Raw genomic sequence first — 20,143 nt, 5'->3', positions numbered from 1 at the left:
AGCAGTTTTCATGTGACAACAGTGTCCTTTGTAGGAGTTCTAACGCTATCATCTTGAATCTGAAACACAAAATGTAACTTTAAACATGTATGTCAAGATGTATGATACAAAGACTCCATATTCAAAGAGAGGAGAGGCTTGCTGATCACAGCTCCCCCTGGGCGACGTGGCAAAGAAATGACGGACACAAAACGTATTGTTTGAAAAATGAGCACAAAACAGCGATCACAGATTTCTTTGGTAATGTTTTATTTTTTAAAAACTTTTCTCTTTGAGATCGAAGATAATGTACAAAACTACTAAAATGAGCTGTGAACTCCAAGTTGAGAAATGATGTATTGAGATGAAAACTAGAAGAATCAAGTCTAAGGCACAGAATAAACAAAAAACATACAGTATAGTATAAGAAGACAACTACTGCAGCTACATGTATACACTTTTTTTCTTTTTATAGATGAATTCTTCACATTATCTATATAGTGTTTTCTTGACACTCTTTAGCCCTGTAACAAACTTGTGGCGCGAGTTAATCATAAACATGAAAATGAGGTTTACTTTCTGCACATTATCTGCTGCAGAGGTGCCCATCCAACCTCCTCATACACAATAACAGTGCGCCATTAAGACGAGCCGTACATGACAGCACATTATCTTTGTTGGCGTTAGGAAGGGGACATTTTTTGTTACCATTTAGCAAGCAGTGCTAATGAGGGCCAGCATTAAGCATCATCACTTAAACATCAAAGCGGATCTCTGAGACAAGAAAATGACTCCATTGGTGATTCACCACAAACTCATCTCGAGATACACAGAATTAAGGAACAGAAAAAAAAGGAGAAGAAAACTGCCTTTACCCTGCATTAGTTTACCATTTCAACATGACAGTTCATGATTCCTTTTTTGTATTGTGAGTCACTGGGCTTGATACCCAAAAGCGGCTTATATGGCAACCAGGGTCACCATTTTTTAATTCCTTATCATGCCCCTCACGCATTGAGTGCAGTTCAACAAGTCATACTCGCACAGTATGTATGTAATATAGCATCACAGAAAAGACTTGTACCATATACAGCTGACAAAGCCTAATCGTTGACGGCTGACATTGGAGGAGGGCTCTCATAGAAAGAAAGACATAAGCTGTACACATTGTTTATCTCAACGATGCAGAAAACTGTACAGCCGGTTGGAACCTTTTTTTGGTTTTGAAAATGTGAAGTATCTGCACTGTATTTCCAGTAAACCCAAGGCTTGAAATACTGCCAAATCAGGAGAGAGATGAGACTCCTTGGTACAACATAATTTCATAGACCTTCCAGCACTTAGTTAGATTTAGCAAACAATTATGAGCTTATCAGCAATTTTGTGCAGGTGTTCTGTAATGATATGCCAAAAAATGCTTGAAACATAAAAGTAAAAATAAGCACCTTCTCTACCTTTGTTTTTAGCAAGTAGCAGATTCTGATTGTCCTGATTCACCTTTGATATTTCACCAGTTTCAGCTGTTTTACAGTGCTACAGTAGATATGTGTTAAATGATAGTCTGCGTTGCAAAACTACAGTATGCAACTAAGAATGTGTCACATAAACTTTGTACAGTGTTGTCCAGTACTAAGACTGCAACCTTAGTTTTTGAGCATCAAAAAATACCATGTATTGAAAATCAAGACAGGGTGATTGTCATCATTTTGTTTGGTGTACGAAACACGTAGGTCATCGTCAAAATGACTACAAATAGGCAAGATACAACTAGACAGCATTCCTGATGTAACGATAAAATCTTTAAGGCAGTCTGTGATAATACTTCTTAAGTAAAGGATAGAATACTTAAAGGGACAGTTCACCCTAAACCAAAAATACATATTTCTCCTCTTACCTGTAATACCATTTAAACATCAGTTACATCATTACACACCTCCTCTCAAATATAATGGAACTAGTTGACGCGTGAGCAACTAAACAAAACAGCAATGTTTCTTTCCAGGAATCATGACCCAGGTGCTGAAGATAACGCACAGAACTTGTGAGCAGTTTCATGTTGGAACTACCCCCTTTCTCCCAACACCAACCGTATCATCGTGCAGAGGGAAGCCTGCATCTACGGAGGAGAAGCCTGTGCTCATGACAGCACAGGATGTAAACACCGAGGTTCAGACAGAGTGCAGTTTTGCCAGTAAGATGCATCTTTTTCCTGTTGTGCTCTTTGTGCAGTCTTGCACGCTGCTCATGCATGATTTTACCAATGATTTTACCAACCGTAGTTATGATTTGAACAGAAAACAGCAGCCTAGAGGAAAATTAGTGTGCTGCATCTCATGATCATGATGCTTCTGGTCTTTCTTGGGGTCTCATGCACCCACACAGGTCTGCGTTTCCCTGTGTTCACTGTAGTATTTGGAAACAGCCCCTCACCCTCAATCAAAGACAGAGCAACTCTCACGCACAACCTCACACACACAACTCGTTTAACTAATAATTTTAAATAAATCTTTTAGTTAAAAATTATGTGTCGTCTTCTCCTCTTTGTCCTTCTCTTGAACCAGGTTGTGACAAAGTACGGGGCTCATTTGGACCTGGGACCTCTTGTTCTGTCAGCAGTTAACTAACTATTTTTCTACTGCAAAGTCAAGTACCTCTAGCTAACACAAATAAAAAGGTACAGCTCTGAGTTTACTTCAGGGCGAAATCACGGTTAGGCTAATTTACAATTACGATTTTAAAAAAACACTGTGCTGCTCTTATTTTTTTAAACTTCAGCAAAGAAGGCAGTGCAGTACGCCTCGCATTTTGCAACTTGTCAGACACGCTCTGTCTGATCGGGGCTTAATGCCTGCGTGGTGACACAGTTTGCACATGTAATTCTGTAAAAAGAAAACAGTGCTAACGTGAAACTGCTCATAGCAAGATCTGTGGATTGGAAAAGAGTGGAAAGAGTTGTTTTTGTTTTGTTTTTTTTTACATATTTATTTTCTGGTGCTTTGAGGACCACCTCTCTACGGCCGATATCTCCAAAACTCAGCAGCTTCCACCAAAAAATCAAGACGGATAAATAGCACTGCAGGTGCGGTGAACTGTCCCTTTAACAGAAACAACTTACTATACACTGAAGATTTAACTGACATGTTCATATATGTGGAGTTACTTTTAGCCCCTGCTGAGCTGGTTTAGATGGAGAAGCCCAGTGTCAAAATACTTTCAAAGCATGCGTTACTCAACCACACTATACTACTATGCACACGCACACGCACACACACACACACACACCACTCACACACAAACAAGTACATACACATGTTCCCTCTGTCTGTTGCTGAATTCAAAGTGACAGCAGCAGTAATTTCCTTCCATTCTTCCATCCAGGGTCCAGTTATCCCCCCGCAGAGGCACCCCGGTCTACACCAGCGCAGGCCTCCCTATGTGGGGAAGCAGATGCCGCAGCACTCCATACAGATTTCCAGGCAATCTGAGGACTCGCAGCAGGCATCCATGATGCCGCAGTCCATGTCACACGGGCAGTTGCAGTCGTCGCCCAGGTCGTCGGTGCAGCAGCAGCAGCAGCAGGCCTCCGACGTGCACGCGCCGCATGAGGCCTGTGCCACCACCATGTTGCAAAGTGTCAGGAACTCACAGAACAGGCAGGCCAAGATGCAGTGGACGCAGCAGTCTGGGTCAAAACCAGCCCGGGTGACAAGTTGTAGAGTAAAATAAGCATATGAACAGAATAAATCAATCAAAAAGAACAAAAAACAGAAATATACAGAATAAAAAAATGTGACACACTGTAACAATAGTGTAAAATTATTACATTTTTACCTGAATTAGTGGCTATTAATGAAAACAGTGCAAAGAAGAGCAAGTGAGTGAGAGAGGACTTGCATGCTCGGCAGGCTGACAGGTGGAACAGAGCAAGTATGTGGTAAAAGGGTGAGGGCTAATTAGGCAGGGGGGGCTAAAGGAAATAGGAGAAATTCAAAGAAATGAATTCCTCTCCTGCAGTTTTGATTAACGGACTGTTAAATAATTGTGGCATTATCATGCAAACTGGCAGGTTGATCACACAAAGATGATTAGTGAAGTCCAAGAGTCTCTCGCGGTAAATAGGTGGATTAATGCTGGCAATGCTCACACCTCTGATTAACATTTAACCTCCTCACAGACCCTCTTTAAAGAGTTGGTGGCATGTCTCAGCTTGTTGTTCCACAGCAATAAAAAAAAGTTCCCCTTTAAATTACCAATATACCCATTAACCATCACAAATCTGGTTTTAAATGGCTGAATTAGGTGCATTAAAATGCGCCTGTGTTTAAAAGGTTATGAAAAAGAACAAATGGAATTTTCACTAAAATTCCTCTGACACAGTATATTAGTAATGAAATGCACGTTAACTGCAGTGTATGTTTGTAGTTTTTTTTCCCCAAAATCATTTATTTTAATTACATGAAACACAAGCTTGTCATAGGGCTATAAAAAACTTTTATACTGGGTTGCACCAACAAAGATTAATCTAAGATTAGTTGCAATCAGAGTTGAGTAAATCTAGGTTTAAAATGAGTAAATCCTGCTTTGTACTTGTTGACAATGCGTTAAATTTTGCACTAGCTAAGTGAAAAGTTTTGAAAAGGTTACAATGTTCAGTAGCAAGCTAGCTGAAAAGTAAAAAGAACGTTACATTGTTTCCTAGCTAGATAACAAGATAACAAAATGTTACATTGTATACTTGCTAAAAAGTTTAACTTTCTTCTAAGAACTTGATTATTTTGTTCAATCTATCTAAAAAAAACAATGCAGCTATTTTAAAAGTCAAACCTTCTCAGTTTGAAGTAAATACTGGATCACATTTTACACTGAAGTTTAAAGTTTTGGTGCAACAGAAATATATTTGATCTAGGTTTAGACTAAAAACTACACTGAGGTTTAAAGACAGGTTTAAAGTTAATCTTTCATAATAAACTGATTTAAAGGTTTGGTACAACATAGTTTACAGTTAAACCATGATTTAATCTGGTTTAAAAATCGATCCTTGTTGCTACAACCCAGCCATAAAGGCTTCAAAAAAGCAGAGGTTAGAACACAAGGTGAGATTAAATACAGAACTGAGATTGTTTAGGCATAGCCCGCAGATATACCACCGCACTAATAAGAGATGAATGTACCAATTTCTGACGTCATCAATCAAGCTGCTCCACACCATAACTTCTATAGTTGTATCCAAGTCACTAAATCATGCTAAATATCATTCCAGTAAGTGTGCCTGGCATACACTCCTTGCAGCTGTCTCCTTTTTGAACCAAGGCCAGCGCAGCGCCACTGCTTTGGAGTGTTAAAAAGACATGATGTGGATGTATGCAGAAAAATAGCATTACAAACAGGGCACATTTGCATAACTTTCATCAGCCCATCTTGAGCTGTCAGAAGGGGCTGTTACTGATTGGGTTAGAGGGAAAGCGAAAGGAGGAGAGTGTGGAGGACGGCATGGGAAGGCAAGCTGTGGACCGCTGGATGCTCATGTTTGATTAATCAAAGTAGAGGGGATTTTTTTTTTTTTTTTTACCCCTATTTTTGCGGTGCTCAGGGCTGCGAAGCTGACCAGAAGCAGCTAGCTGACTGTGATACAAACAAGATAGAGAAGGGAACATGAAACGAGCAAGTGTGTGCGTACACACGTGTCTGTGTGTGTGTCTGTGATGGTGCCTGAAGTTTGAATGCATCTTATTATCCTTATCTGAGGCCATAACAGTGGTAGTGATGGAAGATGCATGAGAATAAATCCTTCACTAGTGAACATCTGATGTGGACGTGCAGTAAATTACTGTCGGGCAGATTGTGGATTTGTTTCAAGTTGGCAAAACAAAACTGGTTTCACTTTATTTTACAGTAAACTAATAAGACTGAATAAGATGTCCTTTGTATTGAATTAGACTAAAACTAGAAAAAATATGTTCTTTATTACACAGCATTACACCCTTATTAGACTTTATTAATGGTTAATTAAGGACAATTTACAACGGAACTGCACTGCAAACTAAAGTATATTGTTTCACACTTTTAGGCCCTTATTAGACTTATTAAGGGGCAATTAGCAAAACATTGCTCACAAACTAAAGTGTATTTCTTCCCACTGTTAGACTCTTCTTCCACCTTATTATAGGATTTTGGGACACACTGCACTGTAAACTATAAGGGAAATCACACATCTGCTATTAAAAATAATATATGACCCAGATCTCCCAACAAAATGTCAAAATTATAGCGGCAGAGGAATATTTTGTCTATCGGTGAGTGCAAAGATTTATAATACTGTAAAGATAATGTGATTTAATTCACTTTGTTTTACAGCATAATACAGGTCTGTTGTAATGTGTCCCAAATTACACTATAAAAAAGGCTAATAAATTTCCTCCAATTTGATACAAAATATGTCTTGTTATATGTTATTAGTGTTCCATTGGGTGTATGGTGTCCAATTAGCAAATAGTTGTGTTGGTTTACTGTCTAAAAAAAAAAAAAAAGATACTACAACTACTTCATCTAATCTGATACAAAGTACAGCTTGTTACATCTTGTTAGTGTACTGTAATATGAAGTGTGACCACGAAACTCGTGCCACGTTTTACACTTGCGTCCGCTGTAGTGTACTGCCATCTGAGTGCTACCAAATATCAATGAGAACAATAAACGCTGCCCGGCCACAGCTCCGTGCACGAAACCTCAAAGTTCATCCTAACAAACTTTGAAGGACCCAGAGGGTATAACCATGCCAGCGTTCAGAATGTAACAGCAGACTGTGAATACGATATAAACACAGTACATAGGCATTAAGCAGCGGCCGGCCATCTCAGCTATTCACTTGGATGTATAATTCAACACCAGCGATTAGTCTGGATCTTAGAGAAGCCAGCAAGAAGGAGGGGTATAAGAGGAGAGGGGGGTCGTATACTGTACACAAGAGAGCTGGACGCAAGGCACATCTCCATGAAAACAGAGAGAGACAGACAGACAGAGACACAGAGTGAAACCAACCAACAGACAGACAGAACAGCGTATACTGACACTGTTCCTGTTTAATGTCAGTGAGCGGCGATGAAGCCCAGAGTTTGCAGGGCCAAAAACAGCGTCCGGCGCCTCTGAGGAAATAGTTTGAGACATCTGGAAAGCTAACATCAAAAAAAAAAAAAGGGAGCGGCATGACACAAAACAAGCTGGATGGGCCTCAGAGCGGCAAGCTGTGCAAAACATTCAAACTCACAAAGAGGGAGAGAGAGGGCGAGATGGCTAGACAGACAAAGATAAAGGAAGAGAGATTGATCAGAAAAAGCCTTGGTGGCCGGGGGAATGCACAGAAGGCACACATGGGTAAAGAAGGCAGAGGATGTGGGCTGCATAGTGGAGGTCCAACACATGCACTTTAATGCAGGTCTTACTGTAAAAATCATACAGGGATTTAATGGAATCAACTAATCTTTTCTCGTTAACTTAACATAAATAAACAAGTTTTATTAACTGATGTTAATTAAATCTAAAATTTCCAGTATTTATTTTCAGAACTTATAAACATGCGTTCTTCTAACTTGAAATCTTTTGACTTGATGAGATGAATGAATGTACTGTGCAGAGTTCAATCAACTCATTAAATTAAATTTCTGCAGAAACGTGATCAGCAATATTAGCAGACTTCCCAGCATGCATTGTTTGAGAGGCAAAACTCTCCTGAGACCCATGTTTTTACAGTTTTAACATATAGAAGAAGGGAAGGGAATCAAACTAGTTTGTAATGATTGCCAGTGCGTTCAACTTAATATATTTAGCTTAAAGTACATGTTTTCACATGTACAACTTAATTAATATAACATTAATCAATATTAATAATTGCAATTACTTGACTCAAAAAGTTTTGCGTTTTCAATCACTGCAAAACTACCTCAACTTGTCTTTTCAACTTCAGTCAACTTAAATTTCTAAACCTCATAACATTTCTGCATTAGGATGTCTAAAAATGCTGGACATATGTTGTATATGTTGTTCAGCTATGACATTATGTTTCTGACAATGTTCAAACGCGGAAAAATACATACTGAAAGATGTGTTTCCTGCTAGCCAGTGGGGTAAACATCCAGGATTCGTTGGATACGTCAGAGAGTGAGGATAGAAATCGTGAACCTAACGTGAATAAAACATAACATTAGCTCATCCATAGACGTTACTTCTGCTCTGGCTCTTTTGAATCATGCCAGACAGATTTTAATCAGCAAAGGTGGTTGTTTAAAAGTTAAGACAACAACTCCCACACCATTTCACAACATCATAAAATTACATCTTTCGTTATTGTTTTAATGAAAGAGAGACCCATGGCGGCCAAACTTGTGCATTTTAAGCAGCCTGGACACCATCTTTTAGTTTTAGTTCAAATTTTATTTTTTTACAGTGCTGTTAAAATGCATGACTGAGAGAAAAGTCAAACCTGGAGGACTACTAGAGCATACAAAAGACAGACACATCAAGGTTTACAGCTTACGCAAAGACAATGCTCGCGGCCTTGGACCTAAATCTCTAAATGAGGCTAAAGCAGCTTGGAGACCTTAACTGATTACACACAATTAACAAAAAGAGAAAACACAAACTGGATGACAAGAGTTGAGACAAGCCACCCCGCTGAACAAAAGCAGCGTGGTAAATGACTCCTCAGAAGCTCTGGTGTTATCACAGATTGGCTACGGTGCCAACGGCATGTGCCAAGAAACACAGCAAGCAGCAGGATCCCCAGAGCTAGCTCCTGCTAGCTTACGCCTTTTATTTCCTGTGTTCAGGGGGCTGTTTAGGAGGCTAATTTCACAGGCAAACAGATTATGTTAATCCGTGTAAACATTCAAACACCACAGCTTGGCTGTTTTCCGGAGGGAAATAAATAGTTGAGAGCGAACATATTGATTCTGAGAGCTCTCGCGTCGGCAAATAAGCAACACAAAAGCCATAATGAGACAGACTTGTTGAGCTGCTGTTGTTTTTTTTGTTTTTTTTTGCACCCTCTCTTCTGTTCTTTACCAATTAAGATGTTGAAAACAAGACGTGTCTGGAATCTCTGGTGGATGCATCCCACCTTTTTCTTGCAATGTGTTGTGCAGATGTGTGCGTGTCTTGTTTTGTTAGTCCTGCAACTCCATCTGATCCATATTTCAAGTAAAGCATCATCAAATAAAGATCTGACTGCCCACTTTTCTCCTTCATTTAAACTTATATCTCAACCTGACCATTGTGAATCTTTAAATAGCACGTATCACATCTTATTTTCCATCTTCACCTTGGAGTAAAAGCCCACATAAAAAGAAAACACCAAAGGCCTTGAGTTGGACGAATAATCTGCTTTAAAGAAACATGCTTAAACCCTCACATCGCTCATGCTGCAGGACACAGACGGAGCACATGCATGTCCACAAACACACGCATAGCCACAGAGCACAAGAGCTGGAGGAGGAGGGATGCGACGGGGCCCTGTTAATGAGGGCCAAGGTGGTGCTGACGGGATGTAGGGAGAAGCCAGAAAGGGCCCAGAGAGGTGTGAGGGGCCGTGAGGGGCCCGAAGAAGGCTGGTCACGTCTTTTAATAGGCACCCTGTGCTCTCTGGCCTCGTTAGACGGTCACACCTATCTTCCCAATGGAAGAGGACCAGCCGACTGCCTTCATTACTGGACTCACCTCAGCCTTGCACCTGACAAAGTGACGGCTTCCCCGCATGGCAAACGGACCCTCTGACTTGTTGTTAAAGAAAATAAAAGCCACAGGAGCGGGATACGATGTCATTTGCTTGACAGGGGTGATAAATATGAGAGGTCATGCACTCCCATCATTAAAAGGTGAGAGAAGGTAAGAATTTATCATCGATATCTTATAAAAGCATTATTTCAGCAGTACCTCCCCAGGATTACCCCTCTCAACAGAAAAAAATCACTTTTGATGGTGTTTTTGCCTCTTAAACCGATCAGGTCAGACATGATATTTGGATTTTCCTTCATAATACAGCTGTACAGTACTACTGGACGTATATATCCATCCATTGCAGGTTGATTTGACTGGGTAAATTTTTGGGGGGCAATTTTTGACATTTTATTTTGCTAATTTATTGGTCTGCAAAGTAAACACCCACTGAGCCAGAGGATGAGAAAGAGGAAAACAGCCTACAAGGATATTAGGATTATTATTTTCTAGGATATTTCCACATCTAAAACTGTGAATTAAGAATTTGTTTTGATCAAACCACTGCTGGCGATTGTTGGAATAGAGGAAAGACTCACCAAAATGTGTGAAGTGTGTTTTATGATGAGTTTACAAAGCAGTTACGCTCTTAGTCTGGTAAAAGGAAACTTGAATTCAAACTGTGTACAGTTGTATTTTTCTCTTTCATAAAGAAAATGGGTATTTACTTCCTTGACACTTTGCGAGTTTACTTTGTCTGTTTGACTTAGCGAACACACCAAACGTAACATAACGAACTCGCTGCTCACGCACATCTCCCAGCTGATACTCAAGAGCGACACCGTTGCTCAGGTGGATGGAAAATCACCAGCTGACAGGCTGACAGTGGCTGGTTGGAAAATTTTAACATACGACCCAAGGTTGTTCAAGTTCAAGAACTGGCTGTTGCATTTTAGGCTTTTCGTTTTTGATCAAATTATCTTCTTTTCTAAAAACTAAATCACCAACTCATGTTTTCTATGAGGTTATATAATATGACAAGGAATGATAACAGTGTGTTCTTTTGGATCTGTCTTTTTTTTATACACAATTCATTTTCAAATCATTTCAAAAAAGTCCTGACTGGACATCTCTACAGCTGATTGGTTGTATTTATGACCAACAGAAGATGGGATGCAGAAAAAGAAGCATGCAAGCAAACAAATGTTAGTCAAGTTAGTATAAGTATCAACCTGTGTGTGTGTAGGTTGGCGTTCTTTTACTTGCCGTCATTATCACCTTGTGTGTGAATACTCACCCTCTGGTAAAGGAGGTTTCTGTGACCCCGTGGAACTGCCTTTGCTGCGTCGGCTGCTGTCACTGTTGACCGACAAGCTGGACCTCAATTTCCTCTGCATCCTCTGCGACACAGGCGTGGACGGCTGCTTCCTGGGCTGCTCCGTCGTCGTCGTCGCGGTCCCCACTGATCTGGTGCCAGGGCCCGACCCGCCCATGGCACCCGCGCCGATGCTGGCACCGCAAGAGCATGTGCGCGTGGCCCCAGCCCCGCCGATGCCAGGGTGGATTCCGCTGCCGTTGCTCAACGCGGGCGTGCCAGTGCTGTTGTGGCGAAAGCCATTTTGGTCCTTGCCAGCGTCTCCCTCTTGAGGCTCCGAGGGCACTGGCTGAGTGCCAGACTGAGGTTGAGCTGGAGGGAGACATGAAGAAAAGAGGATTTCATTTTCACTCATGTTTAGTAAAGAGTTGGGTGTGTATTCTCAGCAGAATTACTTAAAGGGGTAGTTCAGATTATATTAAGTGTTGTTATACGAGGTACTTTCTGATAGTGCGTTACTACTATTACTTACTACTACTATAGTAGATGCTGGTCAGCACACCCAGTTTAGAGAAGCAGAGAGAGTATCAGCACAGAAGCTAAGCAAGGAGCTGCTGGGGACAGAAGGTACTTTAACCACTTAAAAAAAGGTTCTCCGAAAAAAAAATAGTTTAACTGTAGGCTATATTTCAAATATTTTTACTGCTGTACCTTTCCAAAGGGAGACTGCCATCATATAGGCCAATTATCGCTCTCTCCAAACCAACCAAACTCCATAAACAAATTCAATTATTTCACATTGCAGAACACAGGAGGTGCTGGTCTACCGCTCCTGTGTTCTGAAAATTACATTCCTGGAGTTTGGTCAGTTTGGAGAAAGCAGTATTTGGTTTATGTAACTGCGGTTTCCCGTTTGTCTGACAGCAAAGTAAGGCGGTGAAAATATTGTAAATATATCGTACACTTTAACTAATATTGAATTCTTTTAGGTGTCCTCAGCAGCTCAACAGACATATACTGTATATAATACAATGACTATCTGACACCGACTAAACAAGTATCTCATACAATTCCGCTTCAAATAAACCGAACTATCCCTTTAAATCACTATTTTAGGACAGTTTCCCTGGAACATTTCACTTGCAAGCTAAGGCTCTTCATAGAAGAAAATCAAATAAAACAGGATATTGAAACAAAACAGAGGGCTGCTTGTTTATTCAAACACACATTTTTGATATGAACGTAGAGGAGGAAACACAAAAGGAACAAGACATTTACTTTAATAACTTAGTAAGTATTTGTCATGTCTGTTTTTACGAAAAGAGTTGTGGATTCCTTTCACCCTTATGGGGGTAAAAGCTTGATAACCTTATAACTTTATTTTAACTGAAGAGAACTTTGTCTGCACCTTGCACTTCACATAAAAAGTCACCGTGGCTTGTGATGTTCCACTGAAACAATCCGAACACACTACTCTCAGCTAAGTAATTCTCAGCAAATCTTGCCTCAGTTTCCTAACATGATAATATCGATCACATGGCAAACATTTCAACCCGCGACAACACAAAGAAAGTGCAGAAATATAGGAACCTCATATGTGACAGGTTCACAAAAGCCACTGCTTTAGGCAGACAAGACGTTTGCGGGAGCAGTACCCAGGTGAGTTAAGACAGTGTGCGAAAAAAGAGAGATTAATGCGGCAAAAAGGGAAAGAAAGCCTGTGATACTGTGCATATACAAAATAGCTGCTGTCTGCAACAGTAATGATCTCCTTTCCTCCGAAAAGCTCCGAGATGGCCTCAACCAGTCTTTCTAAGTGTATGTGTGACAGCCACAGAAAGTCAGGAGACAGCGACCTGTCTGATAAGAAAGAAGGCGAAGGATGTGAGTGAGCAAAGGAGGTGGCATTTTACTGAGAGGAACACCTGCACATTCAGCTCTACTGGGAGTTACTCCTACATTACCTTCCCTCCACATCAGAGCCACTGTGCATGTGCACGCACCGCCAGTGCATGGTTAACTTGAGAGTTTGTGAATTATTCATCTCTTTTTAAGTCTGTCTGAGTGAACCATACTTATTCATTTTTCCCCAATTCTATACCTTCTGTATATACAGTGAATGTATGGTATCTTCTAGAGACGTACCGATCTGCTTTTTTTCCAATTCTGATCCGAATCCAATATCTGAATTTAGATATCTGCTGATATCTATACAATTACCAGCACTTTTATCTTAATGATTATGATTATTATTAGTAGTAGTAGTAATTGCTGCTGTTGTAGAAGTAGGAGTAAAATTAAATGTGGCTGAATCTGAACATCAGTTTGGAAAGTTTGTATGGTTTGTGTAATGTAACAGCATCCTTCAACCATTGTGTTGTGCTCTTGGACTGTGGCTTCTGACAGTCACATGGCAGATGATAGGTTGACAGACAGCCCTCATCTCCCACGATGCATTGCTGAGAGTTTAAGATTGTTATTCTATACTTTCTGTATACACCTTAATATATAATAACCAGCAGAGATGTAGCGATCCACTTCTGATATCTGAATTGTATAATAATAATAATAATAATAATAATAATAATAATAATAATAATAATAATAATAATTAGCATATTTTCCCATCATGCATTTCTGAGTGTTCCAAAATGCAAATGTTACTTTTTGTTTGTGTTTCTCATGTGTTTGTAATGTGTTTGTTCAGAATATGGTGTTTTATGGTGGTTGCTAATGGTCATTTGTGTGCTGGTTTATCATTATGACATGACTGAGGTGGCTAGTACGTGTATTCAATCTAGCTGTATGGAACGCTGCAATTCGGAACGTGTTTCCCATACATTCCCTGTAATGCTAAGTAGAAGTGAACTGCATTACTTCGCTAGCAAATTGCAAAGTATTTACTATCAGTCTGATGTTAGTCTGATATACAGTGACTGCATTATGTTGAATGCAGGCCCCAATACAAATATTGGATCAGATCGGTCCTATCTTTTGTATCTACACCAGCAAATTCTGCTTTATTTAGCAGCAGTGTAGCACAAGCTGAAGAAAACATCTGCTGCTCTGTTAAAGTGTTCTGCAGCTGTCTAAATATCAACAAATTTTCCAAAGTGGATGCAAACTTAATATAGAACTTGATCATTTCTTTCCATCTCTATTTTCTTTCTGTCAGCTCACCAACAAGTGCAATTACGGTTAACAAGAGAAGGAGAGAGTGTGGGAATCGGGGCCTCGCGCTTTTTAACAACACATCACCCTGGGAGAGGCCGGACGTGAATGTGGATGTAAAACAAAGCAATTAAATACACACACTGGGTTTTGCCTTCTCCTCATTCAGGCTTCTGCATGCTGCTTCAATAAACAAATATAGACTTTAGGGATCAGGATTCCATGCAATTTGAATTAGACAACTGGGTAGCACACGGTAGAATTCATTATGCAGTGATTTAAGAGCAGGTTGATGGATTTTCCCTCTCCAAAAGACAAAAGCCTTGCAGCCTGCCCATGACAATGTGGGGAGAGACTAAGGCTTGCTAATAAGGAGACTCAGAGTAGGCTACATCTGTTGTTGTTCTTCACTCTTACCCCTGACAGCTGCAACTTGCTACGTTTTTCACTCCTTTTTAATATATGCGCTGTGCCTCTTTTCACCAGTTTTTTCTTTAATGCTTAGCAAACCATTATCATGAAGAAAGCTAGGAACACCCACCCAGCCACCAACACACACCATATAAGGGTTTTCTACATTTCTACATAGGGGTATTTCTTGGGTGGTGATTTTTGGCTCACCAGGGAGATGTTTTCCTTCAAACTCGATCTCTAACTTGTCTCAATGGAATCACATTGTAGTGATCTGAACTACTTTGTTGGACGATATATTTACTCAGTAATAATCGCGATACACAATATTTTTGTGATTTTAAGATCATTTTATGCCACTGGGAGCAGATGATGAGAGGATTTGAAGCGGCACAATCAGACAGAAACAGAAAATAATATAGCTGCCAGTGCTAAAAGAAATGTTTGAATCAAAAAGTGAGGGTCTCAAAATTGTGGATTTGTTCCCTCAGTCAGTTGAGTAGAATCAGGTTGCTCACTGTTATAATAAATACAAATTAGGGACCAAAATTAAGCTATTTGGTGGCCTATTTCAAGACACAAATATAGCAGCAACTTAATTTATTTTATTTTTATTTTTATTCTCTCAAATGTATCTTATGTCCACTTTAAGAAGGTTGGATTCCTTTTGGCATTTCATGTTTTAACACTGGCAGACTCCAGAAATGAAAATCAGGAACTCTTCTGATCAGAGCGCTGATGTTTTCTCACGTTATTTGACTCCTCAGATGTGGCCACAAACACAAAAAGCACCGACTGACATTAATGGGGCTGACGGGGGAAATCCCTCTCTACAGCTAATGATTAACTTGTCCAAACTCATTTGCAAAGACCCCATACACACACAAACACAGCACAGTTAACACTGCACAGTCCTGAGTATTGTCCTGCCAATAAAGCACAGCAAACTCCTGTCTAGGGGATGACAGTTCCTCAACAAATCAATCACCCGAACTATCTTGAATAAAAACACGGTCGGTTTTTTCTCCCCATTTAGGTTAAATGAACAGGCCACATGAGCTCACACACACACCCATAAACACACGTTCATGCACAAAAAGGCCAACTCGGAGGCATAATTACCTTTCCTTTTGAGGAAGTCAAGCTTTCAATTTACCAAAGTATAAATAGTTATTAAGAAACCACTATGTAAAACTCGGAGCACATAAGCGGCGACTCAGGTTTCTGACACGCTGCAAAGACCTAAAAAGTGGGTTCAAGTCTGCAGAGAAGTGTGCTTCAGTGACGGGTTCCTGGACAGTCTTTACACAGTCTTTATTTTTATCCTGATGAACACGGTGACGGAGACGAATGGACATAACGGAGTAATATTCATAATCATTGATCATGATAATGATGATCCTGCCAAAGATGGCAATGACAGACTTGTACAGTCACTGTGAGACAAATGAAGATGTAATGAGACAAAAGCAGAAATACAGTCAGTCCTGTTTGAATTGGGCCACGCTGGTAAGTTGGGGCATCAGAAACTTTCACTGTACAGTTGTAATGTAGTGCAGTGAAAGAAAAATATACGCTGTAGCATTTGCTCAGACTACTGTGAAACTACATAAATTATCAGGAAAGAGTCAGGAAAAAGCCAGAATTCATCAAGTCCACTTTGAAATGGAAACAGGCATTTTTGGATGACAACAGACAATCCAAATTAATCACACTGTACTATATTAAAGACGTGGCAAATAACTTAATTTTTACTATTCAGTTGATTTCAATTTTATTTGTATAACCCCACATCATCACAGATTATGTCAGAGCACTTTTCAGGTAGAACAGACCGAGACCGAATGCTTAATAAACACAATTGTTCTCACTAAGAGGAAGCACTGAGGTGACTGTGATGAGGAAAAATGTACTTCTCACCAAAAGACACCTCAAGTTTCAGACTGATTGATTGGACATCATAATTTCAAAATGATATAACACAGTAATGCAATTTTTTATCATAAAATTCTGATGGTTCAACTTCAGATGCAAGATACATATCAGGGCTGATAAATTGTTGGCTGATAATGAGAAATTAAAATATTTTTCTTCTTATTATTCGTATTTTATTATCAAGCTGATTAATTAATTATCAAAACAGTTGCAGACTAATTTAATAATCCATTCACTGATTAATCGCAGCAGCTCTAGATCAGTTGCAGTTGACACACTGCTGCTGCACTGTTCACAACCTGAATCAAAATTTGATGTGAACAACTTCCAGCAAGTTTTTTTTTTAAAAATCATACGAGTTGTGCCACAAGCTTGTGGAGATGGGTAGGTGTCCCGAGATAACTGAACGCACACAACCTGACAGGTTGCATTAAAACACCATGTTTTGAGGAAGAGCTGGACACACGTGCACACTTCAAATTGGACTTGCCTCCCTATTTCTAGCACATCAACAACTGTTGAGAGTGTACATTTGTAGTTGAATAAAACATGGTATTCCCCTACACACGCTGTCACACACATCACAGGGGAAACTAGGGGGTGAGTGGTTCTTGACTGTCTAAGCAGCATCCCAATTTGGTCCCAGCTACTAGTAGCTGACAGCCTCAAATATCTGGGGAGCATTTTTAAAAGGCCAGTGTTTGATGGATTCATGAAGAACACACAAATATAATTGCCATTTGTCACTGAGTCTTCAGTGGCTGCGCCACACAGGGACCGAGCACCGGAGTGCCTGGAGAGCGCTGGAGCTGCGCCAGAGCTGTGCGGGGGATCGCTCTGTATGCAAAACTGAGTATATAAACACCTCCGTTTTTGTCACAGAAAATAGGTCCTACAGGAGGGAGCTAGAAATTGCACCCAAAAGACAGAAGAAAGAAGAGGAGGTGTGTATATACTATATATACATATGAGTGTGTCACAAGCCTGCGCTCTTAGAAATGAGGGTTCAAAAAGCGTTCTTCCTGAAGGACCGAGTTTCTATCCAGAACAATTTGCTTCTGAAGAACCCTTTTTTGAAGAAAGGGTAAGCCTAGGGGTTCCATCAAGAACTCTTTTCATCCCATTCTCAGTAAAACTCCCGAGGTGGGTCCTAAAAAAACATTAGAAGATCTCCTGAGTGGATTCCTGTTAGCACCCTTAAAAGGTGGAAAGGTTCTCGATAGAACCACCAGAGAGGGTTCTGGGTGGAACCATTGCACCGTAGAAGGGTTCCCTTTTAGAACCTCTCATAGTGAGTTCTGGCTAAACCCTTTCACAGATGGTCCAGCGGGACAGGGTTCAAAATGGTGCCTTTATAAAAAAGTTCCACCACAAACCAATAGGGTTCTTCTATGGAGACAAGGCGAGGAACCCTTTATGGTTCTAGTTAGCGCCTATATTTCTAAGAGTGTAGCAAGAAGGAATATGCATGCATGCATGTCAACTGAAACAGAGCTGTATAAACAAGAATTCTAAAAGAGTCGAGAACATGAAAATATAACACAGAGGTCAAACAGGGCAGTATGGAGATTCTCATTTGCACACTGCTACGCCGAGCGTCGCAGGTAAGGCAGGGAGCGGATTGAACAACCGCACAAGCTCTGTGTTTCTAAAGCTCAGTCCTTTTTAATATTAATGCCCCTGAGACAGGGAGAAAGAGGGAGAGGAGAGACGAAAGGTGTTTGCCTTGGCTTATTAGAATGCCCATCATAGAGAGCATACAGTTATTCAAATGTCACATCATGTCAGCCAAATAAACACCACAATCCAGATCTTGTATTTATCTCCTAATAGCCGTTATTACACAATGCTACCAGTTTGTGAGTTAACACTGCATGGAATATGAGAGCGGAAGAGGAACCTTTATTTTTAGCTATTATGGGTCCCAAACAGCAACGGGCAGAATAGACAGTGACAGTTAGCTCTGAAATGCTAATTCCACTAACACGGCCAGTGTTTTGTTTATCTTTTTGTGCCTCGTATTAGAAAAACATGTATATTTTCTGCTCGGCTGGCCATGTACCTGCATGATTGAAATGCTAATTTGTAAATGTGCAATGACCTAGCCAGACTCCTCTTACCACCGCCACCACCACCGCCCCCCCCACCCCTCCTCTCTCCGCCAAAACAGCCTGAGGTATCATCTCTCCTCCTAACAAACAGCAGCGTGTGGAACAGCCCCTGCCTTTCAATCCAAAGGGATATATTTTCTCATTAGAAATTATACATCTTCCCTGTCCATATTTATAGACGCAAAACCAGGGGAATTATACTGCAGAGAGAGTGAGAGGGACAGAGAGGAAAATAGTACAATGAATGTTATTACAAAGGGCTCTGATTGAAATTTTCCTTGGGCGTATCAAAGCCTCGTTTACCATTTGACCTTCCAAACTACGGGACAAGGACTTTCTTTATTGTCTAGAAGGACGCATCTGAAGGAACAGACAAGCGACTCGGGGATCATCATTCCAGTGTCCCAGCACAACAAGACCCACTAACTGTGATTAGCATCAATATAATGCAGATATCAGAAGTATGAAATGAGAGCAAATTGGCGATGTCAACCAGAAACTAGTAACTGATTAGATAATTAGACTCCTGTTAGTGTTTTGTTTTACACATATGAATTCCTAACTTTAGTGGTCAGATATAGGAAATGTCCGGCCCCTTGATAACTTACTCTTTCCAAATCTGGCCCTTATAAAAACTGAACTGAATAGGACTGCTGTAGCAATCCCACAGTAATGTCTTTTTAGAACACAAAATGTGAAATTATTAGCTATCTGACTGAGGACTGACTGAAAATTCCCTTCCAAACTAAACTAAAAAGCACAATGACTTTCTTTTTCATTTATTATTAAGGACACATCAGAAGGAACAGACAACAAAACCCACTAACTGTGATAATCACCAATATAATGCAGACATCAGCGGTGTGAAATGAGAGGAAATCAGCGACGTTAACCGGCAACCAGAAACTTGCATTTGATGAGAAAATTAGACTCTTGTTAGTGCAAAGACGTGGGTGCCATCGCCATGCAAACTCCGCGGTCTTGTCCTGCGCGTTTGCACAGAGTGGACGGCCACTCTGACATGCGCTAACAGAAATGTCACTTGTTCCAACAGACATGAATAAAAATGTGACTCCGGACATCACACGGCAATCCTGGCCCTGTCAGTTCATGCACACGCGCCGCAATGTTTTGTATTTATCCAAGATAAAATGATGATGATGGCAGCAGCGGCGGCGGCACGGATGGTGATGACCGCTGAGGATAGCTAAATTACCTGCTCTGATATTGGATCCTCATCAGCCACAGTGACATGCTCTGTATGTGTGCGTGGGCGTGTTATGGTAACCTGCAACAGAACTCTATTAGCTGTCTTCACCTGTCAAGGCTGATCATATTGTGTAGCATCTCATTTAAGCTGGAAACATCACATTTTTGTCTGTTTTTCTATACCCATTCCAGGACAGTCGGTCTATATATTGCTCAGCTCATTTTTTTTATTGGTGGAGACACACTTATTTTCCACCCTGTTTTAATTCTCTGTGACAGTCGTTCAAATTTGGCTCCTCCAACCTGC

General features: G+C 40.4%; 1 protein-coding gene across 2 annotated transcripts in view; it reads right to left on the bottom strand.

Annotated features, from left to right (window-relative positions):
- Positions 1-3,181: 3,181 nt before the first annotated feature.
- mdfic (MyoD family inhibitor domain containing) overlaps positions 3,182-20,143 on the bottom strand; it is a 30,830-nt gene continuing 13,868 nt past the window's right edge. For both annotated transcript variants that reach the window (XM_084711439.1, XM_084711438.1), the window contains exons 4-5: positions 10,982-11,371; positions 3,182-3,661 (exon numbers count right to left, since the gene is read on the bottom strand). In XM_084711439.1, the coding sequence (XP_084567565.1) occupies positions 3,411-3,661; positions 10,982-11,371 (641 nt within the window). In that variant the 3' untranslated portion in view covers positions 3,182-3,410. The remainder of the gene's footprint in view (positions 3,662-10,981; positions 11,372-20,143) is intronic.

The sequence above is a fragment of the Lutjanus erythropterus genome, chromosome 22 (genome assembly GCF_056507025.1).
Source record: "Lutjanus erythropterus isolate fLutEry1 chromosome 22, fLutEry1.hap2, whole genome shotgun sequence".
NCBI lineage: Eukaryota > Metazoa > Chordata > Actinopteri > Lutjaniformes > Lutjanidae > Lutjanus > Lutjanus erythropterus.
This window is presented reverse-complemented; position numbering and strand designations above follow the sequence as displayed.